We start from the raw sequence: 13,535 nt of genomic DNA, 5'->3' as shown, positions 1-13,535 counted from the left end.
CTCTCTCTCTCTCTCTCTCTCTCTCTCTCTCTCTACTTACTTTAGGGTAATGATGTTCAAGTGCTTCATCTATATCTTTAACACAGTAGTGATATTCCCGCAAATGGTAAAGTGCTGCAGATCGGTTGGCAAGGCAGATGGCATACAGGGTCATCTTCCTTGGATCAGCACATTCTTCTGTAAATATTTGCAGGACAAAACACTAAATAAGACACTCCTGCCCCATAAGGTGATAAGTTAGCATGACATTCATCTTGGGCTCATTTTCAACAAGCTTCAATTTTTTTCTATCATAAGAAATTTTAATATATGTGTAACTCGTACGAGAAAGTCCAGCAAGCCTAAATTAATAAGTTAATAATAACTGTGATGTCCTATAAAATTACTTTGTTAGCTGTATGAGTAAATCCCTAATGTTTTTAATAAGATAAGCTGTTCTTTATGTAAAATTCTTATTCATAAGATGCAGTGAACAATTAATCAAAAGATAAACATGAAGTTGTCCCTCTTACTAATGAATACCCTCAAAGCAAGTGTCAACTTACACAAAAACACACCAAATAAACTAACAATAATAAATACACACTACACAATTAACCATGTTAATAAGAAAATAAATCAGAGCAAATACACTATAATTTTGGTACAAATGGTAGTACAGATTGTACCTCTTTAATCTAGCAACCTTGGGACCTGGCCATTGCTGGACCACAGAAAATTCCGGAACACAGAAATTGACCCCTAGGTCATCATACACAATTGACCATCCAATCTCATAGTACTCACACAATGTCTTTATGCAAGTTCCTTTACCTAATTATTAAGTAACTCCACCTTTTGAAGCAAAGGTAATGATTTATGCTTATCAGCACTAGCACCATCTTCTGCATCTCTTGGTCTCTTGGATGACATCCTGAAGAGCTAAAATACAGCTGAATATAGGAAATTAACAGGACCGTTAAGTAGCTAGGCTACTGGTGGCAGATCCAAAAATAACTAATGACAGCAGATTTACAACCTGCCAGATCATGGGAATTGCTGGACCAAAGAATGCCGGATTAGAGAGGTACAACCTGTAATAGTCACAGTCCACAGATGTTATAAGGAATAAGGATAAAACTCTCAGGTAAAAGCCTAAATGAAATGTGGGGAAACATGCACTGAGTGAATGATATCTGATTCTGTGATGCCAAATTATATGAGGCACTGCTAAATACAAGCATCCTAAGTCACAAATTATTTCTGAAAGATGAACAAAACCAATAGAGTTAGATATTTTCAACTAAAAAAAAAACTTTTTGCAATGAACCTTGATATTTGGACTAAGCTTGAAAATGCAGTTATGGATGACATCAGTCTGTACACCACAATGCTTAAGATAAGCTTGAAAATGCAGTTATGGCTGGCATCAGTCTGTACACCACAATGCCTAAGATATGCAGTATCTAAGTCAAGATACTAGTATAATGAACAGCCATATAGTTGTCTTGCTGAGGCAACCCATTATCATTTAGTAATGACAGAAACCTTGTTAAATTAATGAAATCATCATAAGCTCCATGGAAATTGGTATAAAACTGCTTTTGTACAGTAATGTCCCCAAACGTTGTCACCAGAACACTCAGAGAAATTTACCAATCTCTCCGAAGCATCTTCCCTCACCCTGTCCTTTCACTTGAATCCTTGCTTCTCTGTGTACTTGCTGACCTATGTGTGCATACCAATTTTCTTTTATATACTTTCTCACCTCTTCACTTCAAATCTCCATGCCACTTAATCTTTCTTTGCCTTCATGACTACCTTATGTATAGTTACATTTCTCAATATTCAACAATAAGAACATCTTACTAACCCTGTCTCATCAGAAAATCCAATCTGACTATCTACACTCTGTCAATTGCCCTAAATTCAGGAAGAGAATGCATTACTTCTTCCAACAATCCCAGTGTGGTATTCTGACCACCTAGTTTCCTTTCTTCCCTCCATATAACTTTTGTGCCTCAGATCTGGTGTAAAATGCCCCCTAAATATTTCATAAGTTTAATCAACAATGTCTACCTGTTTAAATATATTCTTTTTTCATTCTTACTCCAATCTCTTAAAAACAACTACATTAACTTTTTACTACTTGATTAACTCACCTCTTGATAAAACCAACAGATCTTGTACCAATTCACCCAGCAACATTTTCACTGGTATACAAATATCTTAAAACTTTAATATTTCTATCATAGCAAAATTTTTCTCTCAATATTCCAGATTATTTTCTTCTTCCTTCAACAATGATGCAGAGCAAGCATAATTATCCTTTAGGATGAAGGACATGCTCTTAAAAAGAGCTCCTGTAATGCTATGGCACGTAGCCAGTTTATCCAAGATTTCCATCTACCCTGAATATTGCAACGTGATAATTCATTGCTTAAATACACAATGAATATTGTTCTGGAGAAAGGGAGAGAGACTTGGAGAATAGCATGTCTGTATCCTCTTGAACATATTCACAGAGTATGGGGACAGATGTCTATTTTGAATCATCATCATTTAAAAGCTATTACACCTTACCCAAAATTAAACTGGATTACCCTTTGTTAAGTACATTGAAGATATGAACAAAATATGTAATCAAAATCTTAACTTCAGAATTCCGGAAACAGAAATTCAAAAAAATTTGTTAAGATTTTTTTGGTAAGATCTGATCTATTCCAATTATTATCATACCCTTTTTTATGTTTGAGGCACTAGTAACAGACAAAAGTCCATATTCTGGCTAGGCCTTACTTGAAATATAAGAGGGGCTGAAGTTAGAAAGAAGAAAAATGTACCTTAAGAATTTCAGAAAGTGAAAAGTCTGCCTTGTAGAAAGGGGCAGGTCTTATGTGTTAAAGAAGACGTAAAGATGTAAAGAATTCCAGACCTTCACCAACAATGGGCAAGAAACAAATACAACACCCCATTCCCTCTTGGTAACTATGTGATGCAATACCATTACAGGTATTACATGGTTTACCTAGTGCCAGAAGCACACAACAGCCAGCTTTCAGTGTACAAGTATTTTGATATTGCATATATCTAATGTATGAAAAATAGCATGAGAAGTATACTAAATCATTGATGCGTCAGGCCAAGAAAAAATTACTAAATGGCACAGCTAGTTAGATGCTCTAAATATATTACATAAAGTATTCCAACTAATCTACAGAATGTTATACAGTACCAGGGACACACTAGGGTATACCTGGTGCCTTGTTCTGCTCAAGGTTTCCTTCAGTGAATTTCACTGACTATCTTCTGGTAGATTTAAATACATAGCCAGTGGGATGTCTAGCTTATGATGAGTCTATGTGACCTTCCAATATATATTCTACTGTGATTCCTTAACATATACATTTCACTGCCATGAATCTGAACACAGTCCATCCATGTCCTGCTAAGGCTGTTCTAAGAAGTGTAAAATCTAGTTCACCTGCGGTTAAAGGTCAGGGGTAAAATAAAATACAAGCACAAGCAAGATGAAGTTGGATAAGTCCATTCACATGCTAATATAACTATAATTTCTCCCTTATCCCATAAAAAAGAGACATTTGTTTTACCTATTGTCCCACCAAAAGTAAAGTATGGAAAAAATTAATAAAAGAAGCATTACAATGTATGCATTTTTTCACACACGATCGAAGCTTCCTGCATTAATGTGATAGTCAAGGACAAACAAAGTAAGTCTGTATTTGCTCACATCCATTCTCTAGCTGTCAAGCACAATGCACTGAAACCACAGCCCCCTATCTAAAAACAGGACCCACAGACCTTTCCATGGCTTCCTTCTGCCACTTAACATGCCCTGGGTCATTCTCCTGACCCCTGAATACCACATTATTCCAGTTCACTCTATTCCATGCACACCTTTCACCTTCCTGCATGTTCAGGACCAGGTCACACAATGTTCACTGCAAATAAGTATCTTTTCATACATATTCACCATTTCCTGTGTTAACATCATGAAAAGACGACTGAGCCTCAGAGATAAATATCCTCACTTGGCCCCCTTCTCTGTCCTTTCTTTTGGAAAAGTAAAACAGATGATTTCCAGCCCCCCACTCCCACACCATTTAGTCGCCTTCTATGACACACAGGAAATACATGGGAGTATTCTTTCTCCCCTAACTCCAAGGATAATATATATCATAAATATACATAATCGGTTTCCTGCGTCAGCGAGGTAGCGCCAGGAAACAAACGAAGAATGTCCCATCCACTCACATACATACATACACGCACATATACATATAAACATATACAATGACAGACGTATACATATATACCCATGTACATATTCATGATTGCCTTCATCCATTCCTGTCGCCACCCCTCCCCACAGGAAACAGCATCGCTAATCCCTGCTTCAGCAAGGTAGCGCCAGGAAAAGACAAAAAAAGCCACATTCGTTTACACTCAGTCTCTAGCTGTCATGTGTAATGCACCGAAACCACAGCTCCCTATCCACATCCAGGCCCCACAGATCTTTCCATGGTTTATCCCAAACGCTTCACATGCCCTGGTTCATTCCCTTGACAGCACGTCGATCCCTCCCGGTATACCACATTGTTCCAATTCACTTTATTCCTTGTACGCCGCTCACCCTCATCTACGCTCAGGCACTGATTGCTCAAAATCTCTTTCACTCTATCCTTCCACCTCCAATTTTGTCTTCCGCTTCTTGTTCCCTCCACCTCTGACACATAAATCCTCTTTGTCAATCTTTCCTCACTCATTCTTTCCACATGTCCAAACCATTTCAACACACCCTCTTCTGCTCTCAACCACACTCTTTTTATTTCGACATATCTCTCACCCTTTCATTGCTTACTCGATCAAACCAACTCACACCACTTTTTGTCCTAAAACATTTCATTTTCAACACATCCACCCTCCTTCGCACAACCCTCTCTATACAAGTCCATGCCTCGCAATCATATGATATTGTTGGAACTACTACTTCAAACATACCTATTTTTGCTCTCCGAGATACCCGGTCTCTCCTTCCAAACATTCTTCATCGCTCCCAGAACTTTCGCCCCCTCCCTCACCCTGTGACTGTCCTTTGTTCAAATTCGCAATGTCAAACTTGTTGATAGACGTAAGTTAATAATACATAAGACAAACCGTTAACTGCTAACAGAAAACCCATTTTTGATGTCCTGAGTAATGGGTTGTAATATAATACCTGGCACTAATGACCTGTCGAGAGAAGGAATTTGTGTGCCAAGAGAAAGTGTCAGTTTTGTCAGTGTATGTAGAAATCCAGCAATGGCTTTAGTCATACCTGTTGTATTTCTCCGGCCGTGTGCTTTTTCGAACTACATTAATATATGAAAAACCCTCAGAAAACAGTGATACACTTGTTAGCTTCTACGATACGAAAATATATAGGCTTTGTTTTGTACACTCAATACTTTTCAGTTTTATACAGACTGACCTAGTCTTTCTTATTCTTTGTACAGGAAATAACTAAAATGAATATACAAAAAGTATTCACCTGAATAAACGAGAAAAAAGAACATACTGACATTACAAATTCTTTTACTTAATTTCCTATCCCTCCAACTGACAGCGTACAAAGCGAAGAGCGAAAAACCATCTCCAAAACAGAGAAATTCTCCATTCACTCCCATTCCAAAACGTATTTCACATTAATCGAAAACGAAGTTGCCGATGCAGTTTGCTCAACATATTCAATTTCAGAACAGAGGAGAAGCTGTTCACTTCCTTGTGAGAGCTGCTGGCTCCAGGGCGGGCGGCCCGGGCCTGCTTGCCTGTCTCCCACCTTCCCCATGATGGTGCCATTAGTGAGGTTGGTAGGGGCGCAACCACAAGCCGAACGTGTATTACTCAACTGATCAACTTCCAATATTTACCCGATGGCACAGGTGCCTTTACCACCGCCTGGCTGTATAGCTTTAAAGCCTCCACATTGTTCTTTCTCCCAAAACACCTGTTACCCGCTTCTTTCTTCTCCAGGGCTTCCTTCTCGGATTTGCCCTTGAAAAACGGTCTGATGTCGATGTCATGCGCCGCGGGCAGGTTAAAGCAGAACCGCACGCGCTCCTCGTCCGTCTTCAGCTTGGAGAACTCATTGAACTGGTCGTTAGAGGTGGCCTTCCGAACGGCCTTGTAGTAGTCCTTGAAGAAGCCCGGCCGGTCCTCGTCCTCCAGCATTGTTCTGCTCCTGAGGAAGAACAGAAAAAGGAGAATCAGTACAGCTCATTAAACCATTAATGGTAGGCACACAAACATGACACTTTTCTTTCCTAAAATGATCAGGGATCATGTGGTTTGTTTACAATTATCAGGAAAATCATGAAAATTCACAAAAGTGCCTTCACAATTAATGCCATAACAGTATGAGAATGTATTACAAGTGTTTACCGCTTTCAATTAAATACATAGTCTTTACATGTATGTTTACAGCGGCCCGGATTAGACCTCCATCGCTTGCAAATATACCATATTTATTGGTAAAAAAACGCTAAAGTTTTTCAGAACAATTAAAAAAGAAAACTTCAATAAAACAGTATGTGTGAGACAAAAATGACAGGATAGAGGGATAAAGCCTGTTATTTCCAACAAGGGGCATTCAAAAATATTAATTTTTCTTGTCAGGATATTTTTTGAAGCAAATTCGTCTATGATACCAGTAAAGTGATGAACTTGAGTTCTCACATTCAACAGAGGGGCAGGTGCATTCCGCCATTCTTGTTTCACAGGTAACCTTCTTAAATGATTTTTTTTTTTTACTTTTCTATAAAGAAAAGAAAAGATTCACAAAAAGTTACAAACAACGCAAGAAAGATCTGGAGAACAATTGGCATTAGTATAAGATGGACTACAACAATGTCTGTAACTGTTAAATATTTTGGGGCTCCTCTCTTGGCTCTAAGACCTAAACTGTGGCACAAACTTGGCGTGAAATAGATAAACCTTTCCCGCACGTTCATCATACCTGAAGCAACAGGTTTGGCTGGACCAGAGGAGTGAATATATTATTAACGGAAAAAAAAGATCGTATGTCTCTCAAACGCTGTTAGAATTAAAAAAGAATATTAAGACACGAATATATATATATATATATATATATATATATATATATATATATATATATATATATATATATATATATTCAGTTGTGAACCCCACTGTCTTCCTCTAATGTATTGGTTTAAGGTTAAAACACCGTCGTAATATCACACACAGTACATAAAAATTTGACCATAAAAAGCATATATGTTTAAGTATCCCCAGAAATTCTGAGACGATACGTCAAGATAAAATGGAACACCACGATAAATGATTTAAGAGCCAACTCGCTCACTTGAGGACTGAAATCTTATAAGATGCTTTTATAGATCATAATTATTTCCCTGCCATAGATCAATACTGCCAGCGACGAGCCAAAAGCACAAATAATATGCTGTGCGCACAAGAAAACCTAAAACCCTTATCAATACAATATCATAACGAAAGAAGGAAACTCTTCAACCCCTCTCCATCACCATCAGCAGCAGCAGCAGCAGTCGCCGCCCCCGCAACCTTCCCCTAAGGAGCTCCCAAGGGACGCTCTACCCGCCATCAATTCCATCAGCGAACGACAAACTGCCCTCCAGCGACCGCACCACAACTTTTCCTTATTCCAACCAGCAAGAAAATCATCCGTAACTTCTTGTATATATATATATATATATATATATATATATATATATATATATATATATATATATATATATATATATATAATGTATGGCTAAATATGCCGTTTCTTTTTTTCAATGCATATACCTTTTGCCGGTACGTTTTTTACAACTTCAGGCACAGGTTTTCCTATATTTCAACTTTCCGTCTGTGCTAAAATCTGTATGACTACATTTCATGAGAAAATATTCGTGAATATAGTCAGCCAAAACTTTGAAACACCTCACTTGCTTCCTATGAATACCCTTACCAGCTAAGTAACTACTCAAGAAAGATGAAGGGCGAAAGATATCCATTTCTTGTACTAGCTAGGTCTTAGAATATATATATATATATATATATATATATATATATATATATATATATATATATATATATATATATATATGTGTGTGTGTGTGTGTGTGTGTGTGTGTGGCGGGCTGGCGTTGGGAATAAATAAAGGCAAACAGTATGAATTATGTACACATGCATGTATGTCTGTGCATGTATATATATGTATACGTTGAAATGTATAGGTATGTGTATGTGCGTGTGTGGACGTGTATGTATATACATGTGTATGAGAGTGGGTTGGGCCATTCTTTCGTCTGTTTCCTTGCGCTACCTCGCTAACGCGGGAGACAGCGACAAAGTATAATAATAATAATATAATAATATATACAAAACCTCAGGGCCCCCTTTTATGAGGCTCCAGCAAATCTAAGGCAGCACTCCTCGTGGTAGCTTGGTAAATTGGCTCCTCTGAGGTGAGAATGGTTCTCTTCCCGACCTGCTGAAGATATTACAGTCTTGCCGAAGGGGATTTATCTCTTGCGGTGTTATCTCTTACTGGCGCAGACCAGGAACACTTTATATATATATATATATATATATATATATATATATATATATATATATATATATATATATATATATATATATATATATATATATATTACTTCATCTTTAAGGAATTCTGGCAACGATTATGCAATGTTTACATTCCAGGTCCCTCGAAGGACGAGCGAAACGGTTATCACCTCATCTCATTTGCATATTCATGAATCCTTAAGACAGAACAAACGATATACATGACGTAATGTTCGAAGCCTCTGTAAGCAACAGATACATATAGAACGTACATACCACAACGACATATAAAGAATTCAAGCTCCATAACTCAATTTTGAAGCGAACTTCGCATGATCAGGAGGGACTAAGAGGACAACATCTATCTGTTGTTCTCTTCTTTTACTCTAAACAACTTTAGCTTCTGTTCCCGGGGCGTCATGACACCCGCGGATTATACTTCCACGACAAATACGTCTCATGAGACAGTCAGGAGACTGTAGACAAAGCCCCATCTGCCGTTAGGAGCTGGTTACACGCAGATGGTGGGTAACGCGCTCCTTCCCCAGCAGCCTCGCCGCCACGAACAAGACACCGTCGCAAGTGGCGTCGGAATGACATGACATGGCTGCTGTAACCAACCCCCTGACCTTGAGACTCCCTAGCTCTTCCACGAACTGCATTCAGTCTTTAGTAAAGGTCTGTAATGATATGAATGAACAGTTCGTCTGTATAGAACCATCATCTAATTTCTCGTTAGATAAGTCTTTCGAGGTACGAGAGACGAGTTCAGGCTTAATGACCACATAGTGTTCGTTGACTGTTCATTACATACACTTTATGGTCATTTATGCATCATTAACACACGATGTAATTAGGTGCTTTGGGCGGGTTATTTACAACTACTGTATTACGTCGTAACTGCTGTTAAAGATTTTTACATTACTAAGGGCTTTTTAAAGGACAAGAAAAATCTGGACGAACCAAGTGAGGAATTCAATGTTACTTCTTACTCTCAATTTTCTATTCCCAAACACCGTTTAAAAGTCATATCATAATGAAATTAACAAGAAGAAAAACATAAGTGGATGGATTTAGTCTTAACTGCTAAAATCGAAACCCTATATAACTATATATCTACCTATCTATCTATCTATCATATATATATATATATATATATATATATATATATATATATATATATATATATATATATATATATATCCTACATCAGGTGGTGTCCATAGCTTTCTCGAAGTGATGACAAGATAAGAATGTTTGTCCTTGCGGTCTCTGCTCCTCTCTCTCTCTCCCTCTCCCCCACAGTGGTTCGCTTAACATCTCCATTAGTCGTGTCTGTTTACCCTTGTATATCAATGAAGGTCTCCTTGCACTGTCGGTATAGATTATAATATAGAAAATCCGACTGGGTAGATAAAGTCTGGGTGTTGAGATGAGGTTCTAAACATTGTGGTTGCAAACATGCCCCTCCTCCCTCCCCCATTAATTTCAGGACATATATCCCAATGAAAAATTTATTCGTTTACAAACTGACCTGCATCATTAGTAAACCGGATTAATATGTAATTCATAAGAGCAAAGTGAATTACATTTTCTGAATATTTCCATCGCAAACATGAATTCACAACTATCATATTGTCGGCTCGTAAACACTCTTCTTTAAACGATATAAAAATGAGAAACAAGACAAGTGAGGGCGGCGGGGTTAACCTCTGGGAGGTTGAAGGAGGAGAGGCATTTCTTGTCTGTTCGTCAGCTTTGCTGCTGCCACCACTCCCTCCCTCCTCCCAGCTGCTGCTCGGGTGTAATCTGATCCTCGCGTCATGCCAAGCAAAGCTAGATTACGCTGTTTGTTCAGGTCTACAAGAATGTTTGTATAGACCCGAGAGGAAGGGATATCGACCGTCGTGGGTACCTTTGGGGATAAGGTGCTCAAGGTTGCTGGCAAGAAGAGTCGCCAGCTAGTGTTTTGGTCTCATCACCCAGGCGGTCAGAGAAGGTGACGTCACACCAGGGTGAGAGAGTAGGATGACAATAACACACACGTACAAACGTATACGGATATTCGTCTCTCTCTCTCTCTCTCTCTCTCTCTCTCTCTCTCTATATATATATATATATATATATATATATATATATATATATATATATATATATATATATATATATCATCCTGGGGTTAGGGGAGAAAGAATTCTACTAATGTATTCCCTGTGTGTCGTAAGATACGACTAAGAGGGGTTGGAGCTGGTGGCTGGAAATCCTCTTTTCCTCTGTTACTTTCCAAAAGAAGGAACGAAGAAAGGAGCCAAGTGAGGAGTTTTCCCTCTAAGGCTCAGTCATCTGTTCTTGCTGTTACCCCGCTCATTCCAAAGGAATCCATGGATTGAGTGATCGGGGACCTGAACATACAGGAGAGTGAAAGTCGTGCACGAAGCAGAATGAACTGGAGTAATATGGTATACAGGGGTTGACGCGTTGTCAAGGGACTGAAGCAGTGCATGTGACGCGTCCGGGGTAAACCATGGAAAGGTCTGTGGGGCCTGTAGATAGAGAGCTGTGGTTTCGGTGCATTACCATCCTCTTATTGGAAAGCCAGGAAGACATCTTACACATCTAGTAACACCAATGTAGGGATGGATGATAGATCTAAATGTCTGGTGTTGCTCTATTCTCTTAACTTCGCTAATGCAAGACAAGTGTTAAATGAAATAAACATCGCTTTTTAATGTTGCCTTCCAATTTAGCAACATCAACAGTATTGCAAAGACTGGAAAACTCATCTGAACGCTGACTGATGTGCGATCGACCCTTCGCACATATCTTACGACCTCACACACGCATTCACAGACACGGCGCAGACATGGTGGAGGCTATCGGTGACCCGGGGAATGAAAGGGTCAACGACGAAAGGTTCAACGAGCGGTCAAGCGCCGTGGACAGACAGGGTCGGTCCTGGAGCAACGAGAAGCCAGCGAACGGAACCCAACACGTATTTTTCCTGACGATCGAGGTGGGTGGGGGTGGGGGTAAGGGGGGCACGTATTGTAGCCCACTATGCGCTCTATGCTTGCCCTCCACCTACCCCCTTTTAGCTATGAACCCCTTTTTAACCCCTGCTATCATCGAAGTCCTCTCTCTCTCTCTCTCTCTCTCTCTCTCTCTCTCTCTCTCTCTCTCTCTCTCTCTATGATGATGATGATGTGTATTTCGCCAATGAATTATTTAAGATTAAAAAATATAATCGAGAAGGGCTTGGCTGGACGTGCCGGCCTGCGAGCTTGATGGGCATCAACGAGTGAGGGTATTCAAGATTCATATGCAAATGAGACTGGGGTTGTACACATCACGCCCCACACCCAAGTGTAAGTGACAGTCTGGACACACTCAACGAGAGGACGTAAAATGCCTTACACTAAGGTCATGGCTGAGTCAAAATTCGGAACCCGAGTCTCTCTCTCTCTTTTTTTTTATTAATTTCTTTCGTCTCTCGTCCTTCTCTTTCGTCAAACGAATGAATGGATGAATGAATGAATGAGAGCAACAAGACGTTACTGCAAAAGACTTAGGGAAAGGTATTACGTATACAACGTCTACGACATGTTCACGAGGTCCTCTTGCTTCTACGACAGGTCCACGAGGTCCTCTTGCTTCTACGACATGTCCACGAGGTCCTCTTGCTTCTACGACATGCTCACGAGGTCCTCTTGCTTCTACGACATGTTCACGAGGTCCTCTTGCCTCTACGACATGTTCACGAGGTCCTCTTGCTTCTACGACATGTTCACGAGGTCCTCTTGCCTCTACGACATGTTCACGAGGTCCTCTTGCTTCTACGACATGTTAACGAGGTCCTCTTGCTTCTACGACATGTTCACGAGGTCCTCTTGCTTCTACGACAGGTTCACGAGGTCCTCTTGCCTCTACGACATGTTCACGAGGTCCTCTTGCTTCTACGACAGGTCCACTAGGTCCTCTTGCTTCTACGACATGTTCACGAGGTCCTCTTGCTTCTACGACATGCTCACGAGGTCCTCTTGCTTCTACGACATGCTCACGAGGTCCTCTTGCTTCTACGACATGCTCACGAGGTCCTCTTGCCTCTACGACATGTCCACAAGGTCCTCTTGCTTCTACGACAGGTCCACGAGGTCCTCTTGCTTCTACGACAGGTCCACGAGGTCCTCTTGTTTCTACGACAACCTCTCGAAGTGCCCAACAAGACCTCTATCCACTGGAAGGGCGACAACCTCTCCTCTTCTTGCGCTGTTTACGTCCCTCACCAGGAGCGTCTTGAAGGACGTTGTGTTGTGCTACCTCTCCCTTCGACTCTCCGCCTCAGTGACACTATACATGTCTCTCCATATAGGAAAAAGCAACTCTCTTTTTTTTTTATATACTGGTTTCTCCTTTTCCGCTCACTCAGTTCTCTTCTCTGGCCAGTCTACCTCCGTCATTACTGATGGATCGACTCTCTTACCTCCTATGAATGTTTTCCAGCTCCACGATAGACACAGTTGGTACTCATCTATCCTGCCTCTCAGTAACGCTTCCCTTCTACACCGTTGCTCTGATTATATACAAAGGATTCAATCGTCTTTGTGAAGAGGACAGCTGCCACGTCTGGGAAGGTTCTAACTCTACATACTCTATATCTTTTTTTATGTTAACTGAGACGGCACGGGCAACTGAATGCCCTAATCAAGGCCATCTCATTTGCTCTCTCTCTCTCTCTCTCTCTCTCTCTCTCACTCTCTCTCTCTCTCTCTCTCTCTCTCTCTCTCTCTATGTATATATATATATATATATATATATATATATATGTGTGTGTGTGTGTGTGTGTGTGTGTGTGTGTGTGTGTACATACATATATCCTAGTCTAAGCCAGGTTATCGACCAACCCCTAAGGAAGGATGAACAGCTGGGTTGACTGTGGACCGGCA

General features: G+C 40.1%; 1 protein-coding gene across 11 annotated transcripts in view; it reads right to left on the bottom strand.

The window, feature by feature from the left end:
• The window catches only part of Smyd4-3 (SET and MYND domain containing, class 4, member 3), a 250,354-nt gene that overhangs the window by 42,662 nt on the left and 194,157 nt on the right, over positions 1–13,535 (bottom strand). For 6 of the 11 annotated variants that reach the window (XM_071664600.1, XM_071664601.1, XM_071664604.1 and 3 more), the window contains 2 exons: positions 5,889–6,220; positions 41–177 (listed from right to left, as the gene is read on the bottom strand). In XM_071664600.1, coding sequence (XP_071520701.1) covers positions 41–177; positions 5,889–6,220 — 469 coding nt within the window. Of the gene's footprint in view, positions 1–40; positions 178–3,235; positions 3,893–5,888; positions 6,221–13,535 lie in introns of those variants that run through there. The other 5 variants (XM_071664603.1, XM_071664606.1, XM_071664608.1 and 2 more) reach the window with 2 other exon arrangements.

The sequence above is a fragment of the Panulirus ornatus genome, chromosome 9 (assembly GCF_036320965.1).
Source record: "Panulirus ornatus isolate Po-2019 chromosome 9, ASM3632096v1, whole genome shotgun sequence".
Classification (NCBI taxonomy): domain Eukaryota; kingdom Metazoa; phylum Arthropoda; class Malacostraca; order Decapoda; family Palinuridae; genus Panulirus; species Panulirus ornatus.
The sequence above is the reverse complement of the archived record's forward strand: the minus strand, read 5'-3'. Positions and strand labels throughout refer to the sequence as shown.